This window comes from Salmo salar, chromosome ssa11, assembly GCF_905237065.1.
Source record: "Salmo salar chromosome ssa11, Ssal_v3.1, whole genome shotgun sequence".
NCBI lineage: Eukaryota > Metazoa > Chordata > Actinopteri > Salmoniformes > Salmonidae > Salmo > Salmo salar.
The window spans coordinates 100,467,450-100,490,988 of NC_059452.1; the positions used below are offsets into that span (position 1 = coordinate 100,467,450).

A 23,539-nucleotide genomic window follows, 5' to 3' on the forward strand; every position below is an offset into this window, starting at 1 on the left:
AGAATACACAACCAAGAGAGAGGAGAGACAGGAGCCAGACAGAGAGAGACCTGAGAGAAGAGAAAGAGAGAAAGAGAGAGAGAAAGTGGACAAAAGCAAGAGAAAGAGATCCTCAAAAAGTTCTACAGCTGCACCATCGAGAGCATCCTGACCGGTTGCATCACCGCCTGGTATGGCAACTGCTCGGCATCTGACCGTAAGGCGCTACAGAGGGTAGTGCGTACGGCCCAGTACATCACTGGGGACAAGCTTCCTGCCATCCAGGACATATATACTAGGCAGTGTCAGAGGAAGGCCCAAAAAATTGTCAAAGACTCCAGTCACCCAAGTCATAAGACTGCTGAACAATTAATCAATTGGCAACCCGGACAATTTACATTGACACCCACCTTTGTTTTTACACTGCAGCTACTCACTGTTTATTATCTATGCATAGTCACATTACTCTTACCTACATGTACAAATTACCTCAGCTAACCTGTACCCCCACACATTGACTCAGTACCGGTACCACCTGTATATAGCCTCATTATTGTTATTTTATTGTGTTACTTTTTTATTTTATTGTTTTTACTTTAGTTTATTTTGTAAATATTTTCTTAACTCTTGAACTGCATTGTTGGTTAAGGGCTTGTAAGTAAGCATTTTACGGTAAGGTGTATTCGGTGCATGTGACAAATACAATTTGATTTGAAAGAGGGAATGAGACGAGAGCAAGAGATACATACACTGAGTAAACCAAACATTAAGAACACCTTCCTAATGTTGAGGTGCACCAGCCCCCTTTTGCCCTCAGAACAGCCTCAATTAATCAGGGGCATGGACTCTACAAGGTGTCGAACGCGTTCCACAGGGATGCTGGCCCATGTTGACTCCAATGCTTCCCACAGTTGTGTCAAGTTGGCTGGATGTCCTTTGGGTGGTGGACCATTCTTGATACACACAGGAAACTGCTGAGCGTGAAATATACTGCAGCGTTGCAGTTCTTGACACAAAACGGTGCGCCTGGCACCTACCATACCCTATTCAAAAGCGCTTAAATCTTTTGTCTTGCCCGTTCACTCTCTGAATGGCACACATTCACAATCCATGTCTCAATTGTCTCAAGGCTTAAAAATCCTTATTTAACCTGTCTCCTCCCCTCCACTGATTTAAGTGGATTTCACAAGTGACATCAATAAGGGATCATATTTAAATTATATATTTACCAAAAGAAAAATATGGGGGATTGGAAATGATGCAGACAATTACGGAAGCCACAATCTGCAATATTAAAGCTGATCTACCCCCCCACCAAAAATAAATAAAAAAGTATAATAATGATGACATCATAACACATAGATTCATGTAGTAACCAAAAAAGTGTTAAAAAAATCCAAATATATTCTTATTTGAGATTCTTCAAAGTAGCCACCTTTTGCCTTAATGATAGCTTTGCACACTCTTGGCATTCTCTCAACCAGCTTCACCTGAAATGCTTTTCCAACAGTCTTGAAGGAGTTCCCACATATGCTGAGTACTTGTTGGCTGCTTTTCCTTCATTTTGCAGTTAGGGCCTAACTAATTTATTTCAATTGATGCATTTCCTTATAAACTCAGCAAAAAAAGAAACCTCCTTTCACGTCCTCTCACAGCAAACTTAACATGTGTAAATATTTGTATGAACATAAGATCCAACAACGAGACATAAACTGAACAAGTTCCACAGACATGTGACTAACAGAAATTGAATAATGTGTCCATGAACAAAGCGGGGGTCAAAATCAAAAGTAACAGTCAGTATCTGGTGTGGCTACCAGCTGCATTAAGTACTGCTGTACATCTCCTCCTCATGGACTGCACCAGATTTGCCAGTTCTTGCTATACCTCACTCTTCCACCAAGGCACATGCAAGTTCCCAGACATTTCTGTGGGGAATGGCCCTAGTCCTCACCCTCCGATCCAACAGGTCCCAGACATGCTCAATGGGATTGAGATCCAGGCTCTTTGCTGGCCATGGCAGAACACTGACATTCTTGTCTTGCAGGAAATCTGCCATACTGCTCGTTCTGTGCGTGGTGGCATTGTCATGCTGGAGGGTCATGTCAGGATTAGCCTGCAGGAAGGGTACCACATGAGGGAGGAGGATGTCTTCCCTGTAACGCACAGCGTTGAGATTGCCTGCAATGACAACAAGCTCAGTCCGATGGTGCTGTGACACACCGCCCCAGAACATGACGGACCCTCGACCTCCAAATCAATCCCGCTCCAGAGTACAGGCCACAGTGTAACACTCATTCCTCCGACGATAAATGTAAATCCAACCATCACCCCTGGTGAGACAAAACCGTGACTCGTCAGTGAAGAGCACTTTTTGCCAGTCCTGTCTGGTCCAGCAACAGTGGGTTTGTGCCACAGGCAACGTTGTTGCCGGTGATGTCTGGTGAGGATCTGCCTTACAACAGGCCTACAAGCCCTCAGTCCAGCCTCTCTCAGCCTATTGCGGACAGTCTGAGTGTTCCTGGTGTATCTCGGGCAGTTGTTGTTGCCATCCTGTACCGCAGGTGATGATGTTCGGATGTACCGATCCTGTGTAGGTGTTGTTACACGTGGTCTGCCACTGCGAGGATGATCAGCTGTCCGTCCTGTCTCCCTGTAGCGCTGTCTTAGGCGTCTCACAGCACGGACATTGCAATTTATTGCCCTGGTCACATCTACTGTCCTCATGCCTCCTTGCAGCATGCCTAAGGCACGTTCACGCAGATGAGCAGGGACCCTGGGCATCTTTCTTTTGGTGTTTTTCAGAGTCAGTAGAAAGGCCTCTTTAGTGTCCTAAGTTTTCATAACTGTGACCTTAATTGCCTACCGTCTGTAAGCTGTTAGTGTCTTAACGACTGTTCCACAGGTGCATCTTCATTAATTGTTTATGGTTCATTGAACAAGCATGGGAAACAGTGTGTCAACCCTTTACAATGAAGATCTGTGAAGTTATTTGGATTTTTACACATTATCTTTCAAAGACAGGGTCCTGAAAAGGGGACGTTTCTTTTAGTTTATGAACTGTAATAAAATCGTTGACATTTTTGCATGCTGCGTTCATATTTTTTTCTGTATATAAAAACATATGTAAAAATAAGGGTTCATAGCTTTCACCTTGATTCCCCTGGTCAGTCTATGTCATGGAAAGAGTGTTCTTAATGTTTTGTAAACTCAATTTAAACACACATCATATATAGAAGAGGAGTGTACATAAAAGCTATAGTGATGTGATGTTAAACATTGATGGACCAGATCCCTGTCACTCTATCCGTCTTAACTCCTGTTCCAATCTCTCTTCATATCCCAGGCTAGGTTAGTATTCAGTGGATTCCCAACATGGTCTCAGAGCATTTTGTATTATTCTGTACGTAAATCCGAGATGCTCCATTTAGTATGATAAGTTACATTTCGTATGGTATGTATTAATTTGTGGATGTCCATCACCCATGTTGTATTATAAGGTATGAATTACAATTCGTATTATATGTTACGAATTAGCAAAATGTTTGATATGTTATATATTCTATCTAGGTGGCTAACGTTAGCTAGGCTAGGCGTTAGGGTTAGGGTTAAGTTTAACCTGTTTAGGATAGGGGGCAGTATTTTCACGGCCGGATAAAAAGAAACTAGAATATGCATATAATTATTTTATTTGGATAGAAAACACCCTAAAGTTTCTAAAACTGTTTGAATGGTGTCTGTGAGTATAACAGAACTCATATGGCAGGCCAAAACCTGAGAAGATTCCATACAGGAAGTGCCCTCTCTGACCATTTCTTGGCCTTCTATAGCCTCTTTATGGAAAATAGAGGATCTCTGCTGTAACGTAACATTTTCTAAGGCTCCCATAGGCTCTCAGAAGGTGCCAGAACGGGGAATGATGACTCTGCAGTCCCTGGGCGAAAAACAGTAGGGGATTTGGAAAGTGGTCGATCTGAGAACAATGACACGGGTGCGCGCGTGCATGTGACGACTCCATTTTACTTCTTTCAGTCTTACTTCTTCCCGGTCGGAATATTATCGCTATTTTACGAGAAAAATCGCATAAAAATTGATTTTAAACAGCGTTTGATATGCTTTGAAGTACAGTAATGGAATATTTTGACATTTTTTGTCACAATACGCGCTGGTGCGTCACCCTTCGTATAGTGTCTTGAAAGCAAGAACAGAACGCAGCTATTTGGATATAACTATGGATTATTTGGAACCAAAACAACATTGGGTGTTGAAGTAGAAGTCCTGGGAGTGCATTCTGACGAAGAACAGCAAAAGTAATCCAATTTTTCGTATAGTAAATCTGAGTTTGGTGAGTGCCAAACTTGGTGGGTGTCAAAATAGCTAGCCATGATGGCCGGGCTATCTACTCAGAATATTGCAAAATGTTAAAATCGGACACCGCGATTGCATAAAGGAGTTCTGTATCTATAATTCTTAAAATAATTGTTATGCTTTTTGTGAACGTTTATCGTGAGTAATTTAGTAAATTCACCGAAAGTTTCGGTGGGTATGCTAGTTCTGAACGTCACATGCTAATGTAAAAAGCTGGTTTTTGATATAAATATGAACTTGATTGAACAAAACATGCATGTATTGTATAACATAATGTCCTAGGAGTGTCACCTGATGAAGATCATCAAAGGTTAGTGCTACATTTAGCTGTGGTTTGGGTTTATGTGACATTATATGCTAGCTTGAAAAATGGGTGTGTGATTATTTCTGGCTGGGTAGTCTCCTGACATAATCTAATGTTTTGCTTTCGTTGTAAAGCCTTTTTGAAATCGGACAATGTGGTTAGATAAAGGAGAGTCTTGTCTTTAAAATGGTGTAAAATAGTCATATGTTTGAAAAATTGAAGTTTTGGGATTTTTGAGGAGTTTGTAATTCGCGCCACGCCCTATCATTGGATATTGGCGAGGGGTTCCGCTAGCGGAACATCTAAATGTAAGAGGTTAAGAGTTAGGTTAAAGGGTTAAGGTTAGGGGTATGGGAAGGGTTAGCTGAAAGAGTTAAGGTTAGGGTTAGGCTTAGCTAACATGCTAAGTAGCTGCAAAGTAGCTGCAAAGTAGTAAGTATTTGAACATTTGCTAATTAGCTAACATGCTGAAGTTGTCTGTGATGAGATTCGAACTTGGATCCTTTGGGTTGCTGGATGCATATAACGTTTGTGTTATACCCCCACCCAAACACCCTACTTTCATTTTTGCCCTTAACCTGTTATGGCTAGGGGGCAGTATTTTCACAGCCGGATAAAAAACGTACCCGATTTAATCTGATTATTACTCCTGCCCAGTAAGTAGAATATGCATATAATTATTGGCTTTGGATAGAAAACACCCTAAAGTTTCTAAAACTGTTTGAATGGTGTCGGTGAGTATAACAGAACTCAAATGGCAGGCCAAAACCTGAGAAGATTCCATGCAGGAAGTGGCCTGTCTGACAAGTTGTGTTTCATCTTGGCTCTTTTTATTGAAGACTGAGGATCTTTGCTCTAACGTGACACTTCCTACAGCTCCCATAGGCTCTCAGAGCCCGGGAAAAAGCTGAACGATATCGAGGCAGCCTCTGGCTGAAATACATTATCGCTTTTGGCAAGTGGCCGATCAGAGTACTATGGGCTTAGGCGCGTGCACGAGTCGACCCCATGCTTTATTTTCTTTCGTCTGTTTACCTAAACGCAGATTCCCGGTCGGAATATTATCGCTTTTTTATGAGAAAAATGGCATAAAAATTGATTTTAAACAGCGGTTGACATGCTTCGAAGTACGGTAATGGAATATTTAGAATTTTTTGTCACGAATTGCGCCATGCTCGTCACCCTTATTTACCCTTTCGGATAGTGTCTTGAACGCACGAACAAAACGCCGCTGTTTGGATATAACTATGGATTATTTTGAACCAAACCAACATTTGTTATTGAAGTAGAAGTCCTGGGAGTGCATTCTGACGAAGACAGCAAAGGTAATAACATTTTTCTTATAGTAAATCTGACTTTGGTGAGTGCTAAACTTGCAGGGTGTCTAAATAGCTAGCCCTGTGATGCCGGGCTATCTACTGAGAATATTGCAAAATGTGCTTTCACCGAAAAGCTATTTTAAAATCGGACATATCGAGTGCAGAGAGGAGTTCTGTATTTATAATTCTTAAAATAATTGTTGTGCTTTTTGTGAACGTTTATCGTGAGTAATTTAGTAAATTCACCGGCAGTGTTCGGTGGGAATGCTAGTCACATGCTAGTCACATGCTAATGTTAAAAGCTGTTTTTTGATATAAATATGAACTTGATTGAACAAAACATGCATGTATTGTATAACATAATGTCCTAGGGTTGTCATCTGATGAAGATCATCAAAGGTTAGTGCTGCATTTAGCTGTGGTTTGGGTTTATGTGACATTATATGCTAGCTTGAAAAATGGGTGTCTGATTATTTCTGGCTGGGTACTCTGCTGACATAATCTAATGTTTTGCTTTCGTTGTAAAGCCTTTTTGAAATCGGACAGTGTGGTTAGATTAACGAGAGTCTTGTCTTTAAAATGGTGTAAAATAGTCATATGTTTGAAAAATTGAAGTTTTTGCATTTTTGAGGTTTTTGAATAACGCGCCACGGGATTACACTGGCTGTTACGTAGGTGGGACGATTTGGTGCCACCTACCCTAGAGAGGTTAAACAGCGTGATCATTATATAGGTGCACCTTGTGCTGGGGGCAATAAAAGGCCACTCTGAAATGTGCAATTTTGTCACACAACACAATACCACAGATGTCTCAAGTTTTGAGAGAGCATGCAATTGGCATGCTGACTGCAGGAATGTCCACCAGAGCTGTTGCCAGAGAATGTTATGTTAATTGCTCTACCATAAGCTGCCTCCAATGTTGTTTAGAGAATTTGGCAGTACGTTCAACCAGCCTCACAACCGCAGACCACATGTAAGGACCTCCACATCTGGCTTCTTCACCGGACAGCTGATGAAACCTGTGGGTGTCATGCTACTCATCCGCCGCCATCACCTCATGTTTCAGCATGATAATGCATGGATCCATGTCACAAGGATCTGTACGCCAATATCCAGCAACTTCTCACAGCCATTGAAGAGGAGTGGGACAACATTCCACAGGCCACAATCAACAGCCTATGTCGTGAGGCAAATGGTGGTCACAACAGATATGGGACTGGTTTTCTGATCCAGAAAAGGTATCTGTGACCAACATATACAAATCTGTATTCCCAGTCATGTGAAATCCATTGATTAGGGCCTAATGAATTGATTTCAATTGACTGATTTTGACTGTGTGTGTGTGTGTGTGTGTGTTTCCTTTGTGTTCTCACCTCCTAGCGTGACGTTTCCATGTAGAAAGCGACCCTGGTAGATGAGCCTCAGGATGTTAGGACTGCTGACCTGTTCCTCCTCCCAGTCTGTAGAGGGATGAAGACCACTATCACCTCCATCATCAACAACAACATTATCATCGCCATCATCAACATCATCGCCATCATCAACAACATTATCATCACCATCACCAGAAGGAGAGACAGATAGCGAGAAGGAAGACAGAGAAATGGGTCTGGAGGACACCATATGTCCAAACACACCCACACCTAACAAACCATGCAAGTTAACATGTTTAGGTGTGTGTGTGTGTGTGTGTGTGTGTGTGTGTGTGTGTGTGCGTGCGTGCGTGCGTGCGTGCGTGCGTGCGTGCGTGCGTGCATGCAAGATCCAGGGTCTGTGAGGGGTTCTGGCTCAAGGTCTTTATACTCATTAGGGTGTAACATGTCCCCATCATTCCCACCAGAGTTCCTCCATCTTCCCTGTATTACTTCTTATACTCCCTAAAATTACTTCTTATACTGCATGAAGTATCATACAGTGCATTCGGGAAGTATTCAGACCCTTTGACTTTTTCCACATTTTGTTACGTTGCAGCCTTATTCTAAAGTGGATTCAATTGTTTTTTTCTCCTCAACAACCTACACACAATAACCCATAATGAGAAAGCAACAACAGGTTTTTAGAAAGTTTATTATTAAAAAAAATTAAAAAATAACATTTACATTTACATAAGTATTCAGACCCTTTACTCAGTACTTTGTTGAAGCATCTTTGGCAGAAATTACAGCCTCAAGACTTCTTCGGTATGACGCTACAAGCTTGGCACACCTGCATTTTGGGAGTTTCCCCCATTCCTCTATGCAGATCCTCTCAGGCTCTGTCAGGTTGGAAGAGGAGCATCGCTGCATAGCTATTTTAAGGTCTCTCCAGAGATTTGTGATCGGGTTCAAGTCCGGGCTCAGGCTGGGCCACCCATGGACATTCAGAGACTTGTCCCGAAGCCACTCCTGCTTTGTCTTGGCTGTGTGCTTAGGGTCGTTGTCCTGTTTGAAGGTGAACCTTCACCTCAGTCTGAGGTCCTGAGCGCTCTGGAGAAAGTTTTCATCAAGGATCTCTCTGTACTTTGCTATGTTCATATTTCGTTCAATTCTGACTAGTCTCCCAGTCCCTGCCGCTGAAAAACAACCACAGCATGATGTTGCCACCACCATGATTCACCGTAGGGATGGTGCCAGGTTTCCTCCAGATGTGATGTTTGGCATTCAGGCAAAAGAGTTCAATCTTGGTTTCATCAGACCAGAGAATCTTGTTTCTCATGGTCTGAGAGTCTTTAGGTGAATTTTGGCAAAATCCAAGCGGGCTGTCATGTGCCTTTTACTGAAGACTGGCTTCCGTCTGGCCACTCTACCATAAAGGCCTGATTGGTGAAGTGCTGCAGAGATGGGAGAACCTTCCAGAAGGACAACTATCTCCACAGAGAAACTCTGGAGCTCTGTCAGAGTGACCATCAGGTTCTTGGTCACCTTCCTGACCAAGGCCCTTTTCCATTGCTCAGTTTGGCCGGGCAACCAGCTCTTGGAAGAGTCTTGGTGGTTCCAAACTTCTTCCATTTAAGAATGATGGAGGCCACTGTGTTCTTGGGGACCTTCAATGCTGCAGAAATGTTTTGGTATCCTTCCCCAGATCTATGCCTCTACACAATCCTGTCTCTGAGCACTACGGACAATTCCGACCTCATGGCTTGGTTTTTGCTCTGACATGCACTGTCAACTGTGGGACCTTATATAGACAGGTGTGTGCCTTTCCAAATCATATCCAATCAATTGAATTTACAACAGGTGGACTTCAATCAAGTTGTAGCAACATCTCAAGGATGATCAATGGAAACAGGAAGCACCTGAGCCAATTTCGAGTCTCATAGCAAAGGGTCTGAATACTTATGTAAATAGGTATTTCGGGTTTTTTTCTTCATAAATTTGCTAAACTTTCTTCAAACCTGTTTTCACTTTGTCATTATGGGGTATTGTGTGTAGATTGATAAGGATTTTTTTTTATTGAATACATTTGATAATAATGATGTAAAGTAACAAAATGTGGAAAAAGGCAAGGGGTCTGAATACTTTCCAAATGTACCAGTACTGGCTGGTGTCACTTTAAAATCACATGACAGGCTCATTGTAATCCTCCCTCCACCAGCCTCCACTGATATGTATGCATTTGGTGTCATTCACCCATTGGCCAGTTGTAATGTGTGTCTGTGAGGTGTCACTCACCCATTGGCCAGTTATCGTAGACGTGTTTGGCGATGTCTGCGGCCGAGTCATTGGGAGAGAACAGGAACTCTTTCGTCTTCCCACTGACCAGGATGAGACGCAGGTTAATCTGAAACACACAAGGGGATGAGACGCAGGTTAATCTGAAACACACAAGGGGATGAGACGCAGGTTAATCTGAAACACACAAGGGGATGAGACGCAGGTTAATCTGAAACACACAAGGGGATAGGACGCAGGTTAATCTGAAACACACAAGGGGATGAGACGCAGGTTAATCTGAAACACACAAGGGGATGAGACGCAGGTTAATCTGAAACACACAAGGGGATGAGACGCAGGTTAATCTGAAACACACAAGGGGATGAGACGCAGGTTAATGTGAAACACACAAGGGGATGAGACGCAGGTTAATTTGAAACACACAAGGGGATGAGACGCAGGTTAATCTGAAACACACAAGGGGATGAGACGCAGGTTAATCTGAAACACACAAGGGGATGAGACGCAGGTTAATCTGAAACACACAAGGGGATGAGACGCAGGTTAATCTGAAACACACAAGGGGATGAGACGCAGGTTAATTTGAAACACACAAGGGAATGAGACGCAGGTTAATCTGAAACACACAAGGGGATGAGACGCAGGTTTATCTGAAACACACAAGGGGATGAGACGCAGGTTAATCTGAAACACACAAGGGGATGAGACGCAGGTTAATCTGAAACACACAAGGGGATGAGACGCAGGTTAATCTGAAACACACAAGGGGATGAGACGCAGGTTAATCTGAAACACACAAGGGGAGAGGAGGAGATCAGATGCTGATAGACACATAAGACACATAACAAAAAAAAGACACAGTCTCAGAAGTGGGATGGCGCCCGTGAGACCATCAGAGAGGCCATGGGGAAAAGCTCTCCCAAAGGAAGGGGATAGTGTAGCGGCCTTAACCCAACACCTAGCAACCGCGTCAAAAGGTTTGAGCATATTTTGGTCAAAGCCTTCCCTTTAATGTGTGTATGAACACATCACACACACACACACACACACACACACACACACACACACACACACACACACACACACACACACACACACACACACACACACACACACACACACACACACACACACACACACACACACACACACACACACAGACGGGTTGCTATATCCGTGGGGCAGGCGGGTTTGGGTCATGAAATATTGTGTGGATGAATGGCAGGAAGGCAGGTTGGTTGAATAAAGAGAAAATAACGCATAAAAATTCCATACAAGTATAATTCTAGTGCAATTCAGTCAAACTGGTGGGAGTTTTTCCTAGCCACTGTGCTTCTACATCTACATTGCCTGCTCTTTGGGGTTTTAGGCTGGGTTTCTGTATGAGCACTTTGTGACATCTGCAGATGTAAAAAGGGCTTTATAAATACACTGCTCAAAAAAATAAAGGGAACACTAAAATAGCACATCCTAGATCTGAATGAATGAAATAATCTTATTAAATACTTTTTTCTTTACATAGTTGAATGTGCTGACAACAAAATCACACAAAAATAATCAATGGAAATCCAATTTATCAACCTATGGAGGTCTGGATTTGGAGTCACACTCAAAATTAAAGTGGAAAACCACACTACAGGCTGATCCAACTTTGATGTAATGTCCTTAAAACAAGTCAAAATGAGGCTCATTTTGACCTGGGCATGCTCCTGATGAGGTGGCGGATGGTCTCCTGAGGGATCTCCTCCCAGACCTGGACTAAAGCATCCGCCAACTCCTGGACAGTCTGTGGTGCAATGTGGCGTTGGTGGATGGAGCGAGACATGATGTCCCAGATGTGCTCAATTGGATTCAGGTCTGGGGAACGGGCGGGCCAGCCCATAGCATCAATGCCTTCCTCTTGCAGGAACTGCTGACACACTCCAGCCACATGAGGTCTAGCATTGTCTTGCATTAGGAGGAACCCAGGGCCAACCGCATCAGCATATGGTCTCACAAGGGGTCTGAGGATCTCATCTCGGTACCTAATGGCAGTCAGGCTACCTCTGGCGAGCACATGGAGGGCTGTGCGGCCCCCCAAAGAAATGCCACCCCACACCATGACTGACCCACCGCCAAACCGGTCATGCTGGAGGATGTTGCAGTCAGCAGAACGTTCTCCACGGCGTCTCCAGACTTTGTCACGTCTGTCACATGTGCTCAGTGTGAACCTGCTTTCATCTGTGAAGAGCACAGGGCGCCAGTGGCGAATTTGCCAATCTTGGTGTTCTCTGGCAAATGCCAAACGTCCTGCACGGTGTTGGGCTGTAAGCACAACCCCCACCTGTGGACGTCGGGCCCTCATACCACCCTCATGGAGTCTGTTTCTGACCGTTTGAGCAGACACATGCACATTTGTGGCCTGCTGGAGGTCATTTTGCAGGGCTCTGGCAGTGCTCCTCCTGCTCCTCCTTGCACAAAGGGTTGTTGGGTTGCACAAAGGGTTGCTGGGTTGTTGCCCTCCTACAGCCTCCTCCACGTCTCCTGATGTACTGGCCTGTCTCCTGGTAGCGCCTCCATGCTCTGGACACTACGCTGACAGACACAGCAAACCTTCTTGCCACAGCTCGCATTGATGTGCCATCCTGGATGAGCTGCACTACCTGAGCCACTTGTGTGGGTTGTGGACTCCATCTCATGCTACCACTAGAGTGAAAGCACTGCCAGCATTCAAAAGTGACCAAAACATCAGCCAGGAAGCATAGGAACTGAGAAGTGGTCTGTGGTCACCACCTGCAGAACCACTCCTTTATTGGGGGTGTCTTGCTAATTGCCTATAATTTCCACCCGTTGTCTATTCCATTTGCACAACAGCATGTGAAATTTATTGTCAATCAGTGTTGCTTCCTAAGTGGACAGTTTGATTTCACAGAAGTGTGATCGACTTGGAGTTACATTGTGTTGTTTAAGTGTTCCTTTTATTTTTTTGAGCAGTGTACATTGGATTGATTGAGTTATGAAAAAATGTCTGTTTTCTATCTACCTAAAAACTCATGGAAAATATGGACAGAGATATAAAACAGTTTCCATTGAACATTTTACAAAAAAACATTTACTTGAAGAACAGTGCAGATGCAAAGTTTGTTAAGAGAATGACAGCGCCAACAGCACAAACACAAGTAAATGTGTTATTGTAAAGAAATGTCACTCTTTCACTTTCTTTTCTGTCATAAGTGCACCTTCAATTACAGTGATGTCCCTACACCCCAAATGATATTGGCAACCAGTTGCAGTGGTTCGTGCCTTAATGGTGCAGATGATGCTTGGTTTTAGTAGATAACATGTGTCCTCTCTGTTTGGCCAAAAATATGACCTTGTTGGATAACTTGGATGCACGAATATCACCTTTATGTCCATGTTTTCTTCATCCACAGCATCCGCAATTCTAATCCAGTACTCATCATCATAGCAGCAAAGTAGAGTAATCAAAGGCTCGCACAATCACCATTGTATGCTCATCCATAGGTTTCCCCAGGACCAAGTCAAACTTAATGGCATAATGTGGGTAGTACCCAACTTCAACTGTGGCCAATTAACATGTTGATTGGTACATTCTGAATCTAAACCATATTGGTGAATTTGTATTGGACAAGCAACAGACAACCTCTAACTGGATGATAGAGTGGGCCAGTATAGCAGAAACAGCACCATCAAGTGGTCAGAGCATAGTAACATCAAGCTTATGCCCCATCGCATAACCTAACAACTTCATTGACTATTTCTCCGAACAGGGGGAAAAAAACATCACCATATTCACAGAGAATACATTACATAGGTTGAATAAACAATTATCTAAGACGCAGCTGTATACTAATTCTCAAACATATAGAACTGATACTGGACATTGGGGGGGGGCTTGATGTGGGGTTTGGGGGGTCCGTAGGTGGCTTTTGATAATTTATTTGGATTTCTACCATCTTAATCAAATCGACATTGGAGGCGGCTTACGGTAGAGCAATTAACATTAAATTCTCTGGCAACAGCTCAGGTGGACATTCCTGCAGTCAGCATGCCAATTGCACGCTCCCTCAAAACTTGAGACATCTGTGGCATTGTGTTGTGTGACAGAACTGTACATGTAAGAGTGGCAATTTATTGTCCCCCGCACAAGGTGCACCTGTGTAATGATCATGCTGTTTAATCAGCTTCATGGTATGTCACACCTGTCAGGTGGATGGATTATCTTGGCAAAGGAGAAATGCTCACTAGCAGTGATGTAAACACATTTGAGAGAAATAAGCTTTTTGTACATATGGAACATTTCTGGGATCTTTTATTTCAACTCATGAAACATGGGACCAACACTTTACATGTTCTATTTATATTTTTGCACAGTATAGTTAAATGGATATCATGTAGGAGTTAATAGTTAAATGGATATCATGTAGGAGTTAATAGTTAAATGGATATCATGTAGGAGATAATAGTTAAATGGATATCTTGTAGGAGTTAATAGTTAAATGGATATCATGTAGGAGTTAATAGTTAAATGGATATCATGTAGGAGTTAATAGTTAAATGGATATCAGGTAGGAGATAATAGATAATGGATATCAGGTAGGAGTTAATAGATAAATGAGTATCAGGTAGGAGATAATAGATAAATGAGTATCAGGTAGGAGTTCATAGTTAAATGTTTCTAAGGTAGGAGATAATTGTTAAATGGGTATCAGGTAGGAGTTAATAGATACATGGATATCAGGTAGCAGTTAATAGTTAAATGGATTTAAGGTAGGAGTTCATAGTTAAATGGGTATCAGGTAGTAGTTAATAGATAAATGGGTATCAGGTAGGAGATAATAGATAAATGAGTATCAGGTAGGAGTTAATAGTTAAATGTTTTTAAGGTAGGAGATAATTGTTAAATGGATATCAGGTAGGAGTTAATAGTTAAATGGATATCATGTAGGAGTTAATAGTTAAATGGATATCAGATAGGAGTTAATAGTTAACTGGATATCATGTAGGAGTTAATAGTTAAATGGATATCAGGTAGGAGTTAATAGATACATGGATATCAGACCTTGGCCTACCTTATCACTAACTTAGTATCTTAATATGGTACAGCTAGGTTGTTTTACTTTGGTGTTGTTGTGACCCAGTTCGAGGAGCTGAACATCATATTAACTCTTAAAAACCACACTGAAGCTGTTAGAAGGAAAAGAGGGCAGGCCCATATGATTTAGCCAGCATAATAATAATATTCTGTGTGTCAGTAGGGTTGCAATAAATCCCAGGTGAAGAATTCGCTGGCCGTTTATTCCCTTTTGATTCCAGATATTCACCAACCAGGATTTCTGAAAAGTTTCTGGAATTTTCCAACCCTGTGATTCACACCATTAAGTCAGAAATACAGAGACCGGACACCAACCAAAGGGGAAAGGGAAATTAGGGAACATCTTCCATCTTCCCTTCTTTAATCCACTCATCCATCCATCTGTCCATTCTCTATCACCTCACACAGGAAAGTCATCTCTCATCATCATTCTCTCTCATCTCTGACAGAAAGCAGTAATTCCTTCTTCATCCTCATCCTCTGATAGCCCTCTCTCAGACACAGGCTAGTGGAGTTTAACCCTGACTGTTGACTGGGACACAAACAGTAATATCATACATCCTACTGCACTGGGACACAAACAGGAATATCATACATCCTACTGCACTGGGACACAAACAGCTCTACAGCAAGCAGTCAAATGTCAAACACACACGTGGACTGCACTGCACACACATCCACCCTGACACATCCACCCTCAGGCCTGTATTGATTGCGTAGCATCCATGAGGAAATGTGGTTACTAGCCTGATGGACTTACACTAAACACTACTGCTGCTCTGTTGTTCGCTACATACTTTAATCTGAGAATGACATCATTGAAGTCGTTTGTGGTGACGAGGGGCAAAAGGCGTGTTGTTCAAAACAAAGTAATCAGCGATTGGATGATCTTTAACCAATCAGTCAGAGTATAAAAGCCAATGACAAATCTTCAAACCGCTGCTTTACCCATGTGTTCTGGCTCTGGCCAACCCAGCGGTTTCTGGACCAATCAAACAGCCCCGAATGTATTCACATCCAAACTCATTGCAGAGAAGAAACTAACATGCGTGGCGTAGCATTTGGCCGGAGAAAGGAATGATTAGGTGGCCATTGTAGTATGAGGGACATATTGGAAATTTTGCCAGGACATCGGGGGAAACACCCATATTCTTACGATAAGTGCCATGGGGTCTTTAGTGACCACAGAGAGTCAGGACACCCGTTTAATGTCCCATCCGAAAGACAGCAACCTACAAAGGGCAATGTCCCCAATCACTGCCCTGGGGCATTGGAATAAATATAATTTTAGAACAGAGGAAATATTGCCTCCTACTAGCCCTCCAACACCACTTCCAGCAGCATCTGGTCTCCCATCCAGGGACTGACCAGGAACAACCATGCATATCTTCAGAAGTAAGCCAGCAGTGGGATGCAGGGTGGTATGCTGCTGGCTGACTTATAATTATCATTCTACACATTTTATTTAACCAGGTAGGCCAGTTGAGAACAAGTTCTCATTTACAACTGCGACCTGGCCAAGATGAAGCAAAGCAGTGCGACAAAAACAACACAGTTACACAGACAAACGTACAGTAAATAACACAAAATAAAACATCTATGTACAGTGTGTGCAAATGTAGAAGAGTAGGGAGGTAAGGCAATAAATAGGCCATAGAGGCAAAATAATTACAATTTAGTATTAACACTGGAGTGATAGATGTGCAGATGATGATGTGCAAGTAGAAATACTGGTGTGCAAAAAGAGCAAGAGGATAAGTAACAATATAGGGATGAGGTAGTTGGGTGTGCTATTTACAGATTGGCTGTGTACAGGTACTGTGATCGGTAAGCTGCTCTGACAGCTGATGCTTAAAGTTAGAGAGGGAGATATAAGACTCCAGCTTCAGAGATTTTTGCAATTCGTTCCAGTCATTAGCATCAGAGAACTGGAAGGAAAGGCGGTCAAAGGAAGTGTTGGCTATGGTGACCAGTGAAATATACCTGCTGGAGCGCGTGCTATGGTGACCAGTGAGCTGAGATAATGTGGGGTTTTACCTAGCATAGACTTATAGATGACCTGGAGCCAGTGGGTTTGGTGACGAATATGTAGTGAGGGCCAGCCAATGAGAGCATACAGGTCGCAGTGGTGGGTAGTATATGGGGCTATGGTGACAAAACGGGATGGCTCTGTGATAGACTACATCCAGTTTGCTGAGTAGAGTGTTGGAGGCTATTTTGTAAATGACATCGCCGGAGTCAACAATCGGTAGGATAGTCAGTTTTACGAGGGTATGTTTGGCAGCATGAGTGAAGGAGGCTTTGTTGCGAAATAGGAAGCCGATTCTAGATTTTGGATTGGAGATGCTTATTGTGAGTCTGGCAGGAGAGATTACAGTTTAACCAGACACCTAGGTATTTGTAGTTGTCCACATATTCTAAGTCAGAACCGTCCAGAGTAGTGATGCTAGTCCGGCGGGAGGGTGCGGCCAGCGATCGGTTGAAGAGCATGCACTTAGTTTTACTAGCATTTAAGAGCAGTTGGAGGCCACGGATGGAGTGTTGTATGGCATTGAAGCTTGTTTGGAGGTTTGTTAGCACAGTGTCCAAAGAAGGACCAGATGTATACAGAATGGTGTCGTCTGCTTAGAGGTGGATCAGAGAATCACCAGCAGCAAAATCGACATCATTGAGAATATACAGAGAAAAGAGTCGGCCCGAGAATTGAACCCTGTGGCACCCCCATAGATTGCCAGAGGTCCAGACAACAGGACCTCCGATTTGACACACTGAACTCTATCAGAGAAGTAGTTGGTGAACCAGGTGAGGCAGTCATTTGAGAAGCCAAGGCTATTGAGTCTGCCGACAAGATTGCGGTGATTAACAGAGTCGAAAGCCTTGGCCAGGTCAATGAAGACGGCTGCACAGTACTGTCTTTTATCGATGATGGTTATGATATCGTTTAGGACCTTGAGCGTGGCTGAGGTGCACCCATGACCAGCTCGGAGACCAGATTGCATAGTGGAGAAGGTACAGTGGGATTCGAAATGGTCGGTGATCTGTTTTCTAACTTGGCTTTCGAAGATTTTAGAAAGGCAGGGTAGGCTAGATATAGGTCTATAACAGTTTGGGTCTAGAGTGTCTCCCCCTTTGAAGAGGGGGATGACAGCGGCAGCTTTCCAATCTTTGGGGATCTCAGATGATACAGAAGAGAGGGTGAATAGGCTAGTAATAGGGATTGCAACAATTTTGCCAGATAACTTTAGAGAGGGTCCAGATTTTCTAGTGCAGCTGATTTGTAGGGAGCCAGATTTTGTAGCTCTTTCAGAACATCAGCTGTCTGGATTTGGGTGAAGGAGAAGCGGGGGGGCTTGGGCAAGTTTCCGCAGGGGGTGCTGAGATGTTGGCCGGGGTAGGGGTAGCCAGGTGGAAAGCACGGCCAGCCGTAGAAAAATGCTTATTGAAATGATCCATTATGTCCCAAAACTTTTTGGAATTATTGCTACAGGATGCAAATTTCTGTTTGAAAAAGCTATCCTTTGCTTTCATACCTGACTGTGTATATTGGTTCCTGACTTCCCTGAAAAGTTGCATATCGCGGGGGCTATTCGATGCTAATGCAGAACGCCACAGGATTTTTTTTGTACTGGTCAAGGGCAGTCAAGTCTGGGGTGAACCAAGGGCTATATCTGTTCTTAGTTCTCCATTTTTTGAATGGGGCATGCTTATTTAAGATGGTGAGGAAAGCACTTTTAAAGAGCAACCAGGCATCCTCTACTGACGGGATGAGGTCAATATCCTCATCCCGGGGATACCCGGGCCAGGTCGATTAGAAAGGCCTGCTCGCTGAAGTGTTTTAGGGAACGCTTGACAGTGATGAGGGGTGGTCATTATGCACACAGGCAATGAGGCAGTGATCGCTGAGATCCTAGTTGAAGACAGCAGAGGTGTATTTAGAGGGCAACTTGGTCACGGATTTAGGGTTGTACCTGGTAGGTTCATTGATAATTTATGTGAGACTGAAGGCATCTAGCTTAGATTGTAGGTCAGCCAGGGTGTTAAGCATGTCCCAATTTAGGTCACCTAACAGTACGAACTCTGCCGATAGATGGGGGGCAATTCATTCACATCCAGGGCACAGCTGGGGGCTGAAGGTGGTCTATAACAAGCAGCAACGGTGAGAGACTTGTTTCTGGAAAGGTGGATTTTTAAAAGTGGAAGCTCAAATTATTTGGGCACAGACGTGGATAGTATGACGGAACACTGCAGGCTATCTCTGCAGTAAATTGCAACTCCGCCCCCTTTGGCAGTTCTATCTTGTCGGAAAATGTTATAGTTAGGGATGGAAATTTCAGGATTTTTGGTGGCCTTCCTAAGCCAGCATTCAGACACGGCAAGGACATACGGTTGGCAGAGTGTGCTAAATCAGTGAATAAAACAAACTTAGGGAGGAGGCTTCTAATGTTAACATGCATGAAACCAAGCCTTTTACAGTTACAGAAGTCAACAAATGAGAGCGCCTGGGGAATGGGAGTGGTGCTGGGGGCTGCAGGGCCTGGGTTAACCTCTACATAACCAGAGGAACAGAGGAGGAGTAGGATAAGGGTACAGCTAAAGGCTATAAGAACTAGTTGTCTAGTGCTTTCGGAACAGAGAGTAAAATGAGCAGATTTCTGGGCGCGGAAAAATAGATTCAAGGCATAATGTACAGACAAGGGTATGGTAGGATGTGACTACAGTGGAGGTAAACCTAGGCATTGAGTGACGATGAGAGAGGTTTTGTCTCGGGAGGCACCATTTAAGCCAGGTGAGATCACCGCATGTGTGGGGGGGTGGAAGAAAATGGCTAGCTAAGGAATATTGAGCAGTGCTGGAGGCTCTACAGTGAAATAAGACAATAATCACTAACCAAAACAGCAACGGACAAGGCATATTGACATTAGGAGGGAGAGGTATGTGTAGCCGAGTGATCATAGGGTCCAGTGAGTAGCTAGGCGAGCTGGAGACACGGCGATTCAGACAGCTAGCGGGCTGGGGATAGCAGGCTAGCAGATGGGCCTCCAGGGGACGTCGCAACGGAAGAGCCTGTTGAAACTCCCTCGGACGGTTACGTCAGCAGACCAGTCATGATGGATCGGCGGGACTCCGTGTGGGCAGTAAAAGGGTCCAGGTCAATTGGCAAAATAGGTATTGTAGTCTAAGAATTGTCTGAAGGACCTCTTCGGGTAGCAGGGAGATGGGCCTAGCTCGAGGTTAGCTCCAGGCTAACTGGTGCTTGCTTTGGGACAGAGCCATTAGCCAGGAGTAGCCACTCGTATAGCAGCTAGCTAGCAGCGATGGTCCGGTGTAAAGGTTCAGAGCTTGCGGTAGGAATCCGGAGATGTGGTAGAGAAAAAGCAGTCCGATATGCTTTGGGTGGATATCGCATAAGGTGGGTGGGGGGGGTCTGAAATCTGACCATTGTCTAGTGTAATTAATATATGTGTGCTGTATGTACATTATAATGCATAATATGTCCAGAGCACTGTATGTGCAGTGTATGGTATGTATAGTGTTTAGTATGTATAGCATATGGTATGTATAGTATGTATAGCATATGTATACTGTACATTATTTTATATATTTTTAAATGTAACCTTAATTTAACTAGGCAAGTCAGTTAAGAATAAATTCTTATTTACAATGACGGCCTACCCCGGCCAATCTCGGACGACGCCGGGCCAATTGTGCGCCGCCCTATGGAACTCCCAATCACAGCCGGATGTGATGCAGCCTGGATTCGAACCAGGGACTGCAGTGACGCCTCTTGCACTGAGATGCAGTGCCTTAGACCACTGTGCCACTCGGGAGTCCTTATGTATGGTGTATAGTATGTATAGTATAGTGTAGTGTGTATACTGTAGAGTATAGTGTATAGTATAGAGTAGTGCAGTGTATAGTATAGTATAGTATAGTATGCATGGACCTCCCAACCACGGCCGGATGTAATGCAGCCTGGATTCGAACCAGGGCCTGCAGTGACACCTCTTGCACTGAGATGCTTTGCCTTTGACTGCTGTGCCACTCGGGAGTCCATATGTATGGTGTATAGTAGGTATAGTATAATGTATAGTGTAGTGTGTATAGTGTAGTGTGTATAGGATAGTGTATAGTGTTTAGTATAGTGTTTAGTATAGTATAGTGTACTATATAGTGTTTAGTATGTATAGTGTAGTGTATAGTGTATAGTATGTATAGTGTAGTGTACAGTGTAGTGTATAGTATGCATAGTGTAGTGTATATTATTTATAGTGTAGTGTATTGTGTTTAGTATAGTATAGTGTTACGTGTAATGTATAGTATATAGTGTAGTATGTGTAGTGTATAGTGTTTAGTATAGTATAGTGTATAGTATTTATAGTGTATAGTATGTATAGTGTAGTGTATAGTATAGTGTATAGTGTTTAGTACAGTGTATAGTGTATAGTATAGTGTATAGTATGTTTAGTGTATACAGTATGTTACGTATAGTGTAGTGTATACAGTATGTTATGTATAGTGAATAGTATAGTGTTGTGTATAGTATATTGTATAGCGTATAGTATAGAGTATAGAGTATAGTGTGGTATATAGTATAGTAAGGTGTAATGTATAGTATAAAGCATAGTGTAGTGTATAGTGTAGTGTGTATAGTATATCGTGTAGTGTGTATAGTGTAGTGTATAGTGTTTAGGATAGTGTATAATTTGTATAGTGTAGTGTAGAGTGTTTAGTATAGTGTATAGTATGTATAGTATAGTATGTATAGTATGTATAGTGTATACAGTATGTTATGTATAGTGTATAGTATAGTGTATACAGTATGTTATGAACAGGGTATAGTATATGGTATAGTGTAGCGTACAGTATAGTGCAGTGTATAATATAGAGTGTAGTATAGTGTATAGTATAGTGTAGTATATAGTATGTAATATAGTATAGTGTAGTGTATAGTATAGTGCACAGTATAGTATAGTGTAATGTATAGTATGGAGTATAGTGTGGTGTATGGTATAGTAAGGTGTAATGTATAGTCTAGTGTATATTATGTATTGTGTAGTGTATAGTATTTAGTATAGTGTATAGTGTAGTCTATAGTACAGAGTACTGTAGTGTATAGTACAGTGTAGTGTATAGTGTAGTATATAGTGTATAGTATTGTATGGTGTATAGTGTAGTATATAGTATAGTATATAGTGTATAGTTTGTAGTATATAGCATTGGGTATAGTATATAGTGTAGAATAGTGTACAGTATGTAGTATATAGTATAGTGTATAGTATAGAATAGTGTATAGTATGTAGTATATAGTGTAGTATATAGTATAGTATATAGTTTGTAGTATATAGCATTGTGTATAGTATATAGTGTAGAATAGTGTACAGTATGTAGTATAAAGTATAGTGTATAGTATAGAATAGTGTATATTATGTAGTATATAGTATAGTATATAGTGTATAGTTTGTAGTATATAGCATTGTGTATAGTATATAGTATAGAATAGTGTATAGCATGTAGTATATAGTATATAGGTCATAGTATATAGCATCGTGTATAGTATAGTGTACTGTGTGAGTCAGGTATTTTTATGACACAGGAAGAAGCGCTAATGTCATTACGAGACATGAGAGCTGCCTCATAGATGACACTTTACTAATGATCTGTGGAAATTAGATTAGAGTGTGTGTGTGTGTGTGTGTGTGTGTGTGTGTGTGTGTGTGTGTGTGTGTGTGTGTGTGTGTGTGTGTGTGTGTGTGTGTGTGTGTGTGTGTGTGTGTAAGAGAGAAGAGGTTGACAGGAAGAAGAGGATAAAAAGCAATGTGGAAGAGACGAAGAGTGAGACGCTGATATTTCCGTAGTGTGTCGCCTCAGAGGCCTGTAACAGAATCATCTGTAAGAGGTTATCTACTCAGAACATCTGGGTGGTTCAGACCAGCCAGCTCAACAGAGAAAGGATGAATTCAATTCACATCACATAAAACAGATGGGTGGAGAAGAAAAGAGAGAGCAGAGGGTGATGGGAGGGAGCAGAGCCACTGGAAACCATTTGCACCAGTACTTTTCAATCTGATGTGGCACCGGAAAAGAAAGCAGCCATTTCTTGTTGGACAAGTTGACATCGTACCGCCCCCAATTTCAGCCTGTTTTCCTCCGTTTTGTCTAGCGAATACAACCCTGTCCATGGGATCTTACGCGGTAACCCCCAAGCTCTCTGCGACATTTAAATTCACTTGTCAGTCACAGTGCTCTCCTAGCTACATCCCACAGAGCCTTATCAACCACACCTCTCAAAAACTACAGTACCAGTCAAAAGTTGACACACCTACTCCTTAAAGGATTTTTCTTTATTTTTACTATTTTCTACATTGTAGAATAGTGAAGACATCAAAACTATGAAATAACACACATGGAATCAATTACTAACCAACAAAAAAAAAGTGTTAAATCCAAATATATTTTATATTTGAGATTCTTCAAAGTAGCCACCCTTTGACTTGACAGCTTTGCAGATCAGTCTGTTATATCTGTCCTGTGTGAATTTAAGTATTCTCTGTCTGTCTGTCTGTCTGTCTGTCTGTCTGTCTGTCTGTCTGTCTGTCTGTCTGTCTGTCTGTCTGTCCTGTGTGAATTTAAGTATTCTGTCTGTCTGTCTGTCTGTCTGTCTGTCTGTCTGTCTGTCTGTCTGTCTGTCTGTCTGTCTGTCTGTCTGTCTGTCTGTCTGTCTGTCTGTCTGTCTGTCCTGTGTGAATTTAAGTAGTCTGTCTGTCTGTCTGTCTGTCTGTCTGTCTGTCTGTCTGTCTGTCTGTCTGTCTGTCTGTCTGTC

At 42.6% G+C, this 23,539-nt stretch overlaps 1 protein-coding gene across 1 annotated transcript in view; it reads right to left on the minus strand.

Annotated features, from left to right (window-relative positions):
- Nucleotides 1-23,539, minus strand: part of ubl3a (ubiquitin-like 3a) — a 60,944-nt gene that overhangs the window by 3,802 nt on the left and 33,603 nt on the right. Inside the window, exons 2-3 of the mRNA XM_014129724.2 lie at nucleotides 9,621-9,729; nucleotides 7,344-7,430 (exon numbers count right to left, since the gene is read on the minus strand). Coding sequence (XP_013985199.1) covers nucleotides 7,344-7,430; nucleotides 9,621-9,729 — 196 coding nt within the window. The remainder of the gene's footprint in view (nucleotides 1-7,343; nucleotides 7,431-9,620; nucleotides 9,730-23,539) is intronic.